The 15,164-nt window shown below is 49.9% G+C and overlaps 3 protein-coding genes across 3 annotated transcripts; 2 read left to right on the plus strand and 1 right to left on the minus strand.

Moving 5' to 3' along the window:
* Window positions 1-5,869: 5,869 nt before the first annotated feature.
* VFPPC_14698 (ubiquitin thiolesterase) lies at window positions 5,870-7,692 on the plus strand (the record flags this gene model as incomplete). Its single annotated transcript, XM_018292466.1, has 4 exons — window positions 5,870-5,917; window positions 6,041-6,127; window positions 6,227-6,290; window positions 6,398-7,692. The coding sequence occupies 4 exons, from the start codon at window positions 5,870-5,872 to the stop codon at window positions 7,690-7,692; spliced, it is 1,494 nt and encodes a 497-aa protein (XP_018137843.1).
* Window positions 7,693-8,473: 781 nt separating this feature from the next.
* On the minus strand, window positions 8,474-12,581 carry VFPPC_09982 (multidrug resistance protein 3; the record flags this gene model as incomplete). Its single annotated transcript, XM_018288432.1, has 6 exons — window positions 8,474-8,720; window positions 8,809-8,924; window positions 8,997-10,958; window positions 11,010-12,157; window positions 12,211-12,319; window positions 12,366-12,581. 6 exons carry the CDS (start codon window positions 12,579-12,581, stop codon window positions 8,474-8,476), a joined length of 3,798 nt encoding a protein of 1,265 aa, XP_018137842.1.
* An 827-nt stretch (window positions 12,582-13,408) lies between these two features.
* On the plus strand, window positions 13,409-15,071 carry VFPPC_09981 (C6 transcription factor; the record flags this gene model as incomplete). The annotated part of the gene is made up of 3 exons (XM_018288431.1): window positions 13,409-13,573; window positions 13,628-13,873; window positions 13,950-15,071. 3 exons carry the CDS (start codon window positions 13,409-13,411, stop codon window positions 15,069-15,071), a joined length of 1,533 nt encoding a protein of 510 aa, XP_018137841.1.
* Window positions 15,072-15,164: the final 93 nt, after the last annotated feature.

Raw genomic sequence — 15,164 nt, forward strand, 5'->3', positions numbered from 1 at the left:
TGTCATTTGCAGAATTCACTTAACAAACCTACCTGTTCTATGCTGTACAGGCTCTTGATTCAAACCGGACACAAATCGTGACACGGCATGACTCTGGCGCGGAATACGTACCGACTGGACTCTGTGAGGGAGGTTAGGCTCAACTGCTTTCTCTCAAAATTGGCGTACTCCATTCCGTGTGGGTCAATACTTGGACTTTGCCGGTTTTTTGTTTGGACTTCAATCTCATTCTCCTTTAATCAAAACAGCAATGACTTCCCATATAGCTCTATTGGAGTGACTTGGGATTGGGGCAACGAAGTCGATGGCCAAAGGTGAGCGTAAGGATATGGAGCTTCATGCCGGCCCGTGTTACCAATCTGGGTGAAACAGACAGAGATGGGACTGTCTGCAATCTGTACGTTTCCGAAGAATGTTGTACGACCAAGGTGGAAAAAAAACAAAATTCGATGCCGAAAGGGCACAAACGTACTTGTGTGTTGTCTGCAGTGCTCACTGGTTGTGGGCAGGTCCCGACACAGAACAGAATACCTAGGTACTTGTCCAGTTAGTTATTCGAATCGGCAGTTGTAGTCATCGTACTCGGTTGCAAAAGGACGCCATTGAGAAGAATGGCTGTGAATTTTTGGCGGTTTCGCGTACTGGACGCGCTGATACGCATATTACAATACACTGACTAGTTACTAGTACAACGGTCTGGCCTTCTGGTGACCGTGGGTTCCTGCATCTGAAACAGCAAGCGATGACCTGCGAGAGACATTGCTGTACAACCCTCTCATACATGGCAGGTGTAAACTGTACTGTTGCTATTCAAAAAGAACTGCTACTCCGTACGCAGGGCAGAGACAGGCAGGGAAATTATGGCTGCCGGTTTGTCAGATCATTGTCGAGGCGAACTCCGTCTCCCTGATCGATCCAACTCGGCCGTTCGGAGGTTGTGACAAAAGGCTACAATGGTCCAAAAATCTCCTTCGCTTGCTCGAGGGCATGTGAACGGAACGACTTTAGTAACGAAATTTTAACAACGATCGAGACTCAGTCAGGACCTTTGACAGGAACGGCAGAGGCCAATGGCAAAGGTTCCAGAGGTGGAACTTGACCTTCTACCGAGAGAGGGTGTCTGCCTAGAAGATCGATGATATCCAGACAAAGTTTTTGGTATCGACGCGCGCTACGATCCGTTGTGGAGTCGTTCACAAGATATTACATTGGAGTAGAATATTCCTACTGGGTCGGCCCATTTGAGTAGAGCTGGGAGGGTTACAGCCCGGTAGAGAGCCGTACCCATGTACACTTCGGCATGATGCCAGGGTTCTGTTGGATGCAAGTGGCGAAGCACAGCCAAGAAACTCCAGGGCAGATGACAGCATGTTATGTTGTTGTATGGCTCAAGCTTGCCCAGGACTGGATGTTATGGTGTCCATGGGTTGCATGCAAACCAGCATGCGGCGGATACTACCCCCCTTGTCGGTTGTCTGTTATGAAAATCGTTGACGTGGATCCCGAATATTTGATATGTATAATTTCATACTGGCCATTTACATCAGTGGCTGTAACCTGCACTGTGAGGTCGGCATCATTAAGCATCAAGTAACAAGAAAGTCACTGTATCGAGACCGGGTCGCCTTCGAGATATCTTGTAGATGACGCACGGGAGAAGAGAATTCGTGAAAAGTCATGGTCTGTTTTAGAAACGTTCGGGCTCGTCGTTAGTTTTTATGTGTTATTTGGAGGTCAATGAGTTGCGGAGCAATTGAAAGAAGATAAAAAAGTTCCAAGCCAACACAAATGATAGATGGGGTTAGCTGAACAGATGGGCCACCCACTGGTGGCTCAGCAATATGGGCAGGGACGGGCTTGTCGTCTTCGTTGCCGGGCATGCAGTTTGTGGTAAAAAGTATTTGCCCACGTCCAGGTATACACCAACACATCTCAATGTGCCTCAGCGCACAAAGTGATATGGGATACGTTTCCGTGTTCAAATACTTTTGACCCCCCACCGTAGAAGAATGATTGCTCCAAGCCGAAACGGCAATTGATTAAACGAAGCCGCCCAGGCCCAGGCACAATTCGTGCGGAATTGTTGCGTCCGGAGTCGAGTAGGAGCTTGGGGTCGGGTCGGGGGCCATGGCCAAAACAACGACCCGTTGTGGAGCGTTTTTCTGTGGTTGCGTCCCGTGCCGTTGGTCCACTTATGAAATCTGGGCCGACTGTGAAAAATCACTATGCTGCATAAGATTCTAGCTCATGAACGGAGAGTCTCTCAACAGATGTGGCCAATTCCCTCATCTATGCGAGAAATGTGTTGGTGATGGGTTTGTGATTGTAATCGAGGAAGCGCAACGCCTGCTCGTATCGGATCCGGGTTGTTTGATGTAACCCGTCACCTTACCCAGAAAGAGGTGGACAAGCAAGAAGCTTGCAGAGCCAACGGCAATTTCGCACAATGAGCTTTGGGAGCTAATAGGGCTTGCCACGAGAGCAGTGGATTGGCCCCAGGAGAAAGAGCTATGCACGATGGGTGGCAATAGCACTTTAGCCCCCAGAGCCGGTGCAGGACCTATTCATGAAGTGGTGTGTGTCGTTTTGTCTTTGTGGTCACCAGTAGGGGGCGGCGGCTTCGATGGGACTTCGGCAGGTCTGTGGTGCCACGAATGGGAAATGGAGCTGTTGGGGCGATGGCCAAGAATCAGTGGAAGTGAACTGGACATGCATTGCAGATACTTACTGACACATTGATCGACATTCGAGCGCTTTCTGTTCATTCACAGAGACGCAAGGCGCAAGTGTGCCATGACGCGGGCAGCAAAACGATGTGCCGTGCGTAGTGCCTGTGTCCAACAGGCGCTGTGAGTTTTTGTCGTTCATGCGATATTTGCCGGGATGACGCCTAACAACAGGAGATATAGCTGAAGGAGCCAGGACCAGGGTGAGGATCAGGATCAGGATTAGGACCTGTTCCTCCGTACCCCGACAGAATCCAAACCGGTTCATTAGGTGCAGGGAGACAGCTAGCGATCCGTAGAGAGTTTGAGAGCTCATGTGAAGACGTCGACAATCCTGTCATGACCATGTCATCAGGAGTAGAACTCTGCCCTCAAAACAACGAATCGTGTTGACGGTGCTGGGCGTCTCTCCATGAGCCCCAGTGCGGACACCTTCATCGCAAGCCTGTCCATGTCCGCCCCCATCTTCCGTGGCCCCCGTGTGGTCCGCCTCCTCAAATAACATCTGACCAGGTACCCCTTTGCTCTCAAGAAGCTCACAGCTTTGGTCCTCGCATCGTCCAATGAAGCCTCTTACCAACATGGTCCATGTCCTACTTTGACCAGAGTTCTCCGCTTTTCAACAGTTCTCCGCCCCATCGCAATGCTTGCCTTGAGTTCTCCTTCGACACGGAGATGTGTATCATCTGGGACAAGCTCGGCTCCGCGCGCGCCATGCCATGCCATGCCATGATCTGGCCTGGCCGGAAATCGGCTGTGGACTGGGCCATCATCTGAAATCTCTTGCCATACGAGGTTCCAGTCCGTGATAGGAATATGTGTGCCAGAACACCCGTGCTCATGAAGACGGGCCGTCCGGGAGACGGCGTGTCAGCCGAATAGGAGGGTGAGGAGGGGAGGCTGCATCTGCATGCAACGGCCGGGCTGGTGCCATTTCGCCATCCATTGAGACAGACTACTCGCCGCCATGGGCAATGGGTCGCCAGGACGCCAGGTCGACAGGCCACCAGGGCAAGGAGTGGTCGATGTCTGGAGTCCACGGTACGGAGTATGCAGTGGATGGATGTAAGTCCAAAGCATGTTGTATGTATGTCTGGATGTGTCGCAGTCGAGTTGCCAGACTTCCTGCTCATCCAATTGCTTCGACCCATCTGCTTTGCATAGACCCGGTCACTGTGGACTTGGAGTGCTTCGACCATTCGACCTTGTGTCCTTTTTCCCGACCTGCATCTGGCACCCGAACTGTGCTTCTCCTGTGTGTTGTCGAGGCCAAGTCGGGGATCGAGGCTCGTCTATATTATTTTCCACATCCTCAAAGGAATTTTGTCGTCTTTCAACTTCTCAATTTACTCACCTGAGCTCGTCTCAAACCTGTTCTTCGGGTCTGCACCTCTTCCTATTTGCTGTACGACGGTGTGCTCTTGTTTGGGACTTGGAAAAGGCTCTTTTTTTGTTTTTCTTGCAATCCTTCTCGTGCCTCCCCCCGTCCAGCAACTACGAACAATTGGGGATCCGCCAGTGACTTGCTCCTTCCCTTTCCCAAGCTGTTTCCTTCCTCGGTTCAAGTTTTGCTTCGATCCATTGGACTCGGCCAATTCGACAAAAAATTCAGTTGGAGAAGAGCAATTGCTTTTTCCAGACGGCTCCTTCCTCAACTCAACTTCAACATTCCTCGGTTTTGCTACTCTTTGTCCCTCTTTCTTTCTTTTCTTTCTTTTTTCCCCAACCATATCTGCCTACAATCTTTCAATCGCTTTGCCAAACATTGAACAGACCAGACCATCATTGATCCTTGCTAGGCCTCACGCCCCCCAAGCCTTCATCTCAGCTCACGTTGTGGCTCTCCGGTTTTAGCTGGATGTGACCTTTTGGCACCTAGCTTTGGGATGTCACCTGTGGTGTTGTCTGACGCCTTCCGAACCGAGATTTCTGCATTACAGATCCAAATCAGAGAAAAACGAAATCTGAGCATAGAGAAACGGCTGAGAAAGTATTCCACTTCCTAGAACAGATCGATTGACGTGGACGTCGACTTCGAGGCCCATTTCTAATTTGGCATCACGCGCTCGTCACAATCCAACTACGCTGTCAGTGGCAAGACTTGCACCAAACAGACCAGTTGGTTGACTTCATGCTGCAAAAAGTCAAGTGCGCACGACAAAAAAACCACAAAGCAACACAACGCTTCAACAGCCGAGGGCTCGCTAATCTGCCGGTGCCGCAACTGCCATCAAGTCTTCCAATCCCAGCTCACCAGCCAAAAACGCCAGCCACGACCCTTGATATCCGCCAACGCATGCACTACTGCCTCTTGAGTCTCGACACAGACACCAACGAGACTTGCAGAACCAGCTAGCTGTTGTTATTAGTCTCCGGCTGTTGCCGCAAAACACAGACCTCCTTCTGTTCAGCTAGATCTCCACCCACACAGATAGCACGAGTGTCCTGCGACAGTCTACTCCGTGCTCCGTACAGGCGAGTCCAGTTTGCCCAGTACGAGACCAGGGCAGTGGTTTGACCAGCCGATCGCTTAGCCTCTCACAATATTTCAGCAAGCGACCCAAGCGAAGGTGCCTGGTCACTATCCCGGCTCACACTGTTGCTGCTAGTACCCGATCTCTACCAGAGTGAGAAGCCACCACAAGCTCTACACCGGCTAGCGACAACAATCCTCGTCGCAAATTGAGCGCCCATAACCTGCATCTGCATCTTGAACCTTTTTCTTGGCTTCTCCTCCCTCTTTACTGTTTTCCTTTCTTCTTCAAATTGGCGGCATGTTTCAGCCCCAACCCGCTCCGTTTTCCTCTTCTTCTTTCTTTTCGTCTTTGCCAACGTCTCATGGCATTGACTTTGCACCTGTTTTTGGTCTCACGCAATCCGCACATGTAGGAGACAAACACCTGAGCCCCACACACGCAGGACACCAACACCACTATCTCGACCACAGCCATACAGGTGCCTCTACTGGCTCTTTGTCATCCTCCTGTGCTACCGACGCGCTCCACCCCCAGCAGCAGCACTTCCACTTGGGCCAACAGGTTCCTCCTCGGCCTCCCTCTGGGACATCGCGTGTTGCCAACTGTCAACAGCAGCACTCGCCGACCAGGCTAACGCCGAATATGGAGGAACAAAGTAGCCACGATATGGCTGCGCAACAGGAGGCAGCAAAGGATTATCAGCCAACGCTCCAGGTGAGCCAATCTTCCCCAATGCGGTGTGCGGCGGTCTTGTTGCACCAAGCAGTCGGGGCCTTCCATGATATTCATCTGCTGGCCCCTTGTCGAGTCGAATACTAACCTGACAAATATGAACAGGGGCCTTTGGTAGGGGAGAAGACTCCAAGTGAAGCTATCACAAATGAATATGCTAAGGGCGACCAAGTGTATGTCGAGAAAACAGCTGTAAGTCCTTCATCTCGGGGACTACCGAGCCCTGTTCCGACTGTGGAGCAACCAGACATCTTGGGGCTTGTGAAGCTAACCTCGAATCTCGTCCGACAGGCACTTCCCCAAACCTATTCACATTATCGTCCCATTAGAGGCGACGGTAATTGTGGTTGGAGAGGTACGTTTCTTTATCCATGACAGTCTCGTTGCCTCTGTTTGGAGGCGTATGCTGGAACTCCACATCTGTTTGCTTCGCACTATTGACTAACACATTTGGTATTCAAGCAATTGGTTTTTCTTATTTTGAGAAGCTCATCGAACGCGGCGACCAAGCCCAGATTGAGGGAGAGTTTGCGCGGCTCAAGAGTTTAAACCATTTGCTGGCCACAGTTGGCCAGTACAACTACTTCGAGGATTTTGCAGATGAAGCCTTTGATCTGCTCCGAGAACTTGCAAGAATCGTGAACAAGCCAGACGCTGCGCAGTCGCTGCTCCACCAGAGGTGGAATGACACGGCAGTAGAAGGCAGTCTGATATTTTATTTTCGCTTGCTCGCGGCAACATACCTCAAGGCAAATGCAGAAACGTATGAGCCATTTATTCCAGGAGGACAGAGTGTTGGAGAGTATTGCGGTCATAATATTGAAATTGTCAACCGTGAGATTGAGCAACTAGGCATCATTGCGTTGGTCAACATACTACTGAAGCCCGTCAACTTTGTCCTGGAGATCGCATATTTGGACCGAAGTGCCGGCAGCCAAGTCAACCAGTACCGATTCCCAGAGGAAGCGAATGGTAAGGATGCCTCAACCTTGGGCCCGATCATTTATCTACTATATCGGCCGGATCACTACGACATCTTGTACCGAGCATCTCCCGTCCATCCACCCGTGACTACTTCCTCGACGCCTGTATCTTTGCAGGTAAACAGGGTCACGGGGTTTACACACAACACTGCATTTAATAATACAGGTGCTACAATGGGCACCTTTTCCACGGTAGATTTTGGTGCGCTCAGCTTGATTCCCGGCTTGAGTACTGGCTCTTCCGACGGCCTGGCAAGTTTGATGTCTATGCCAGCGGTGACTACCGCAGCAGCCAGTCCCATCATTGGAGACGGTTTCTCTCCAAGCCATCAGGCAGCATGGATGTCACAGTATGGATCGGACATGCAGTCGGTGAAGGCCGAGTCACCTACGCAGCAGCCTCCACCGGCAATGGCGACAGTACAGCATGCTTCACCAGCTGCTTCCCTAACACCAACGACGCCGATGAACTCCCATCCACCGATGTTACCTCCGTCCGCAAACTTGGGTGCCCAACAACTCCCCCCACACATGGCGGCGGCGGCTCCTGGGGCGGCGGGATATCCAATACGGTTCAGCACTCACCAACTCGACTATGAAAATAACAGCTTTCCGGAGCCCTTTCAGGTGATGACGAATACTTTTAAGAATAGCGTGTGGAATCGAGCACACTATGGTAATCCAGACTTTCAGCCAGAAGAATGGAATCCTGAGGAGGATGGCTGTGATAATCGACTGGCTGGGAAGAGAAAGGTTAGGAAGGACTCTGCCTGAAAAGTGCGTGGCAGTTCATGTCATTTACCAGTTATGCAACAACACATGCGCACAACCGCCTTGGCTCGAATTCAGCAATCATAACCATTAACGGGATAGAGAAAAAAAATGCATTAATTCTACACGGATGCCCGGGATCATTATAGGAGCACCTGGGAGGCTTGGTGATTTAATATTTGACGAGCAAGGCTGCATCCTGCCGGTGGCGGCTTGATTTTTGGAGCTGGGCACGGAATGGATGTGTCCGGGGAGACCAACAAAGGCAGTGTGGATAGTATTAATTGAAGTAAACTCGTCATATTAACTACAGAGTTTTCTGGCAGTACCATGGGGCTGGCGTTGAGGGGACAATGTTAAATACGATTTTATTCCTCTTCGTTTTCTGAGTAACTTTGCTGCCGCTGCTCTTTTTGAGCTCTTTGTTTTTTTTGAACTCTTTTTAATGCTCTGCCCAGGCGCAATTGACGGTGAACATTGGCGAGTCTTGTGATGCCGAAGCTAACCAGCAGCATTGAGCATTGAGCCCTGGTATTAACAATGGTGAGAGGAAAAGTCCAAATCTACATATACTTTAATGTACAGTCTGTGGTGAAAGGTGAAAGGTATTTGCCCATATTCAAGCATATATCCAAGTACACACTAACACAGCCCAATATTCCTTAGCACACAACACGATATTCGTTACCTTTACCTTGTTCAACTACTTTCGACCACTCACTGTATCAGACCCAATTGTATCGAAACCAATCGGAAAGGACAAGGTCGACTGGAACGATTCGATTTACCTGGCCAGGCTCTGTAACCCCACGAACTCCCAATATCGGCCGCGGTTTGCCATGAGACGTGCATGTGTGCCTTGTTCAACCACCCTCCCGTTGTCCAAGACATAAATGCAGTCGGCGTGAGCAATAGAACTGAGCCTGTGAGCGACTGCAATAGTGGTTCGTCCAACGGCAGCCGTAGCCAGTGCCTGCTGCACGACAGCTTCGGAATGTGAGTCTAGAGCAGAAGTTGCTTCATCCAAAAGCCTTTTGGTAGAGGAGAAGGTTGGTATTAGTTCTCTTCCATCTTTCTTTCGGGAGATATTTGCACCTGTGTGCCGTGTCTGAGACTTACAAAACTTTCGGGTTACGTAAAACAGCTCTCGCTATGGCCAGACGCTGCTTTTGTCCGCCGGAGACTTGCACGCCTCGCGGACCGACGACGGTGTTGAGTCCAGAGGGTAGGGATTCCTGTTTAGTGTTGGTGTTAGCGGTCAACTCAGCTCGACTTGGTTTGAGTGAATGAAAAGAGTGGAATATTACTATGAATTCCCAGATATTGGCGTCCCGGCATGCTTGCTCGATAGCATCATCTGTCTCGTCGCCAATGCTGATAATGTTGTCTCGCATAGTTCCGCTATATAACACGGCATCCTGTTCCACTATGGCGAGTTGTTTCCGGTAATCCTGCAGACAGTACTCTCGTACATCTTTCTCGTCGGCGAGCACATGTCCTGACTGGGGGTCAAATAATCTCTCAATCAGCTTCAACACGGAGCTCTTGCCACTACCACTGGCGCCGACCAATGCAATAAAGCGGCCGGTTGATGCCGTCAACGTCATATCCTGTAAAATGGAGGGCGTTTTGCCCTCTGTAGAAGGATACGCAAACTCGGCATTGCGCAGTTCAATATCCCCTTTCATGTTGTGCGCCAAGTCTCCAGTTTCATCGTCAATGTCAATCTGCGGCACTGTTTCACACAGCGCTTTAAGACGCATGGCAGCGTTCTTCGCGCCGGCTACATCTGGTGCATGCGAGAAGATACCGCCGGCTGACTGGGCACTGTACTGAGTGGCAACGAAGCATATTAAGAAATTCTGGACAGTGTATTCCCCAGTCGGGAGGAGCTTTGTTCCTCCATACCAGAACAGTAGGGCCATGCAGAATACAATCACGGATTGACTTATCCCAAAGAGAATGGAAAGGAGGACGTTTTTGACGAGTGTTAGGCGTCCTTCCTGCGTAAGTTGTTGACGGTACCGCTGAGCAACCTTGTCTTCAAGACCGAGCATGGCAATGGTTCTAATACCGCGAATGGCTTCGGAAACTAGACTCGCCGCTTGAGTATCTTGCAGGTTCTTCTTTTCTAGATCGGCTAGGACTCTGTATCGAGCGTAGCCTGTGATGAAGATGAGAGGCATTGTGGCCAGACCGACGAGCCCGAGTTTCCAACCGAAAGAAATGGCAACTATGAAGCCTCCTGCCACGGCGACGATGCTGTTGCAGACTGCGCCGAGAATAGTGCCACTCAGGCCGTTTAGTTGGTTTGCCTGTTGAGCCAGGAACGCGGTCAAGGCACCGGAGCTATTTTCCGGCTTGATGAAGAAGGCGGCGTCTTGGCGAAGGATGGCGGTGAATGCCACACTGCGCGCTCGTGATATCAGTCTTGATGATGCGTATGCAAAGGGAACGCTTTGGAGGATGTAGCCTAGGAGTACGATCCATGCGGTGAACCATTGCATGCCCGCCCAGAAGTTTACTCCGTGGTGGCCTAGGGTTGACGAGGGTTCGCGGAGAGCGAGAATCATGTTGCCGAAGAAGATGCCGGTTAGGGGGTATGCCATTCCTGAGAAGATGCAGCCGATGAGACCGAGGGCCAGGAAGGGCCATTCTGGGTTGTTGAGTTTGAGGAGTAGTGATATGAGAGACAGAGTTGATGGTGTGTCTTGGGTCGCGGAGATGTCGTTTTCCAGGGTGTCAAGTTCGTTCCTGGTTTTACTCCGAGTCTTTGTGACTTCCATACTTTGAAGAGCAGTGTTGCTTTCATCCCGGCTGTTCTCCCCGTCATCATCCTGTAGCTGTTGAGCACTTACCAAGGACGTGTAAGTACCGTTCTTGGCCATCAACTCGTCATGGTTTCCCTGCTCAGTGATACGCCCGTGTTCCATGACGACAATCTTATCTGCGTGTCGTACAGTCGATAATCTGTGAGCAATAATGACAGTGGTATATGTGCCAGACTCGTTGCGACGGCGCAAGTTATTTTGTACAAGAGACTCGGATTTTGTGTCCAATGCCGCCGTGGCTTCGTCGAGAAGAAGAATCTGGGGATTGGATACGATTGCCCTTGCGATTGCGATTCGTTGTCTCTGCCCGCCGCTGAGGAGACCTCCCGCTTCGCCGACATTCGTTTCGTAGCCTGAGGGGAGGGAAGATATGAAGTCGTGGGCGTTGGCGGCTCTGGCTGCATCTTCAACGAGCTGTGTTTTAATCTTGGGGTCGTCCTGGTATATGGTTAAAGATTAGACATGTTGATTTGGTGTTTGATGACTTACGGTATCGTGGTCAGTTCCCACCAAACCAAAGGCGATATTCTCAAAGATTGTCGCCTTGAATAGAAAGGGATCTTGGGTCACGACTCTCATCTTGGCTCGGAGCCATTTTAGATCTATTTCGCTGATATCTTGTCCGTCGATGGAGATGGATCCCTGAAGAGGTAGGTAGAACCTCTCTAAAAGGTAGAATAAACTTGACTTTCCGGATCCTGAAGGTCCAACTATTGCTGTTGTCTGCCCTGCGGGAATGTCTAGAGTAAAGTCGTCCAAAATGACTTGGTTCCTCCTGGCAGGATATACCAATTGCACATTTCTAAACCCAATTTGTCCAGATATTTGCCTCGACTTGTCCAACCTGCTGTGACTAGTCTCCTTCACAACATGAAGCACTTTAGGCTTGCGTTCAATAGTCGAGATAATTCTGTTGGCGGCTGTGCCGGCAGATCCAAAACTCTCCAGATGAGGCGTTATCTGACCAAATGCCACACCCGCAATCACCGATGCAAACAGAACGGTGACAATCTCAGATGTTGTAATATCTCCGGCGGCCATGAATCTCGATCCAGCCCAGCAAGCAAGCGCAAATGCACTCAGCACAAGAGACATCATACCGCCAAGCAAGAGACCCATGAAGCTCTTCGCCTTGAAGTCAGAAGTAGTAGCGGGCATCAGGGATGTTTCGTATTTCTTAGAAAACCTCCTTTGTAGGCCATACGCAGCTACATTATTTATCGCAGATATAGCTTCTTCGGCAAATGAGGCAGTAGATGCGTGCAAACTTGAAGATTTGACCATTTCCTTCTTCATCGACGTTCCGGTTATGACCATCCAGATTGTAATTGAGACCGGAAGACACAGCATGACGAGGGCGAGACGCCAAGATTTGACAAACGCAATTACCAGAGCCGAAATGAAGGACCCGAGTCCCCCGATGGCGAGACCGACCTTTTGGGATATTCCGTCTTGAACGAGGTTCATGTCTGCAGTGATGCGTGCGGCAACCTCACCTGCGCCGAGGGAGTCCAGAAAGGCCATGTTTTGACGGAGCAAGGCCTCCAGGTATGACGATCGAAGCCGCTTGGTTATGCGGCCGCCTATGGATGTGAAGCCTGTTACGAATAGGCTGTTTGATACCAATATCCCGACACCTGCGAGTTTATCAATCAGACTAGCTGCAGAGGTGAAGCGATCGGGAACATACCGATGTAGATAAAGTAGCGAATTAGCTGGTTAATTTCGTCTACGAACGAATCTAAGCTAGATTTATCTGATAGATCTGAGAACTTGCCCACAAGAGAGCCCAAGACAACCTGCCTGGATTAGAATTTGCGACAAGAACATTATGGATGTACAAACCGTCATGAGTGGCATCGCAGCACCAGCTGCTGCAGCTATAGCAGCGCTGATGACAAGACCAGCTACATCTGCTCGATTTGCATATCGGTATATTGCAAAGTATCCTGCATTGCTTTTCGCCGTGTCTACTTGGTCATCCAAGAGTGCGAGCTGCTCCTCAGTTAGACCTAGGCTATGTGGGTCGGCATCCGAGAGCTTTTCGTCGTCGCTTGTCATTTTTGGGTTGTAGTTTCTAAACCATCTATATGACGTCTAAAATGGGTGGCAAAAGAGTGAAGCAAAGAGGATGCAAGCAGTCAGTCTGCTTTATAACATTACTCTTAGTGTGGCTTGCATGTGGGATGGACACTTATTTAACACATTGTTATGGCCGCGTCACTTCTCAAGCCTTAGGCATTGGTGATTTAATTTTTCATCTAATTGCGCAGGGCCTCGCTTGTAGAAACGAATGATTTGTGTCCGTGACTTGATATGGTACTCATGGGTTACTTCGTGTTTGGTGAGGTAAACTCCATGAGGCTTCAACCTAACTGAGATCTCGTTCCCAATTGGGAAATGAGTTGGATGGTTTAGTACGCGTAAGACGGCTGCATCATCTCAGATTCACCCCTAAAGTATTCAACGCATTAGTTGTTTCCAGGAAAACTCTACAGACATCACCAAATACAACCACCTTCGGGCAATACAAAACAGGAAACGAGATGAACGAGAAAGGCAGAAACGCTAGTGAGTGACCTATCAAGCTTGATGATGCGACTCAAGGATCCCTGGAACAACAGTGGATCTCGTTTTCCGAATCTGGGGAACGAAGAATCCATCTGACATTTGACGTCTAACCAAATCAGTTTGGTGGCGCAATGTTAGCATCTATGTTTACGCAGGCCGCCGTTGAAACTCACCATTTATTCAACAGTCTCAAGGTGGTTGAACTCACGCCATCCGTCGTCCAAGTTGCAATCTCAAAAGACTCGCATTCCCATAGCGATGCGAGACTAACCTTCCCTCACCCTGCATGCCAGCTTTGTTTCCCACTCCATCTCACAATGGACACCAAGACCAAGACAGATGATAGCCCAGACTTCTTCATCTTCCAGCCGGAAGACATGGGCAAGGCCCTGCAGCCACAAACTCAAGATGAACCGCGAAAGAAGAGAGTTCATCGGAAAAGTCGCCTTGGTTGCCAAGCATGCAAGCGCCGACGAGTCAAGGTAGGTGGTGTTTTGACGGCACATTCATCACGTCTGACTGGTTCATCCACATAGTGCGACGAGAGTATACCTTGTTCGAATTGTATCAAACGTAAAGAAGAATGCATCCAGTCTACCAATGAAAAGGCCATTTCGCGAAGTCTATCTACGCCTAAGGTCCATCTCGCCAATGGACCCGATGATGCCTACTCACCAATAAACTTGATGCACTTGCAGTTGTTGCATCACTTTGAGCATTTCACCGTACCGACACTGTCGTTTCCCGAGGTGTGGCCTATAGTGTTGCGACAAGCTTTTGATGTATGTTTGAGCTCCTGACTTCATACGGCTTGTTGCCCAAAGTTGCATCAAGGTTGAGTCACTAACACGACAACAGGAAGAGTTCATCATGTCGACTATTCTATGCGTTGCAGCATCGCATCTCGCGGCAATAACACCAAATAATGACAGGTATTATCGCGCGAGGAACCAACTTTTAACAAAGTCTCTCCGTCTTCTTCGTCTGAACCTCTCTCGTCCCTTTACAAAAGACATATGTGATGCCCTTGCAGGTGCCACTGTGCTCATAAACTACATCTCCTGGTGTCACCTTGAGTTCCTCACCGAACAACACATTGGGCAACCGGCTGGAAGTGACAATCACGGTAGTCTCGATCTTTCACAGGACCAGTTATTCCTCCTCAGCCCGGGTGTTCTCCAGGTCTATCTACAAGGCCTCCCGGTATTTCTCGAAGAAGACAGCGTATTTTTGGCAATCGGGCGGCAGCACCCGAGGCTCAACATTGAGGAAGTCCTCACCAGACGAGGAGAGGACCCAACGCGTTTCGTCGAGCCGTTCATGAAAATGTTTGACGACGCTCGTTTTCATTCCTCGCATCCCGAGCGAGACACCCCCGGTATATACCAGACATTTCGACAAACATGGACCATCCTAAGCGGACTTGAGTTGGACAACCAAGCCCACCAACCATGTGCCTTTTCAGCACACTCATCCGACACTGAAGACGTACAATCCGTCTACCGGGATAAAAGCCTCGAAGACATACGAGACAGTCTTCTCAAGCTACAGCAAAACTACGAGCCGCCCACCACCGACAGCCAACCAGAATCATGGCTAGAAACACGATTAAGAATGCCGCAAAGAAAAGCATTCGAATGTGTCATACGCCGATTGTCGCCCATTCTATGTTGTCTAGCCACGCCAAGTGTCTCTGCAGAGACAACGCACGCGACTGCCATGCCGAGAAAAGCAGACCTACAAAGATTACTATTCACATTTCCTGTATTTTGCTGCGTCCCAATGCTGCAGATGATTGCGCAGGGAGACGCCCGGGCGCTTATTTTGCTGCTTCATTTTTATAGGGCGGTGCGTGTGCTCTTGCCTACGGAGGAGTCGTGGTGGGCTGGTGAGAGGAGTAGACGGATGGAAGGCTTGATATTGGCGGATTTGCAGGGTAGGGGGTATATGGGGTGTATGAGGGATGAGTTTTTGGTCTAATGGTAGTCTGAGAATATTGTCTACGTGATATGTTGTGTAATGAACACTATTTTATACATCCATGCGCTCAACTCACAAGACTTACTATCATTT

Source organism: Pochonia chlamydosporia, chromosome 4, assembly GCF_001653235.2.
Source record: "Pochonia chlamydosporia 170 chromosome 4, whole genome shotgun sequence".
NCBI lineage: Eukaryota > Fungi > Ascomycota > Sordariomycetes > Hypocreales > Clavicipitaceae > Pochonia > Pochonia chlamydosporia.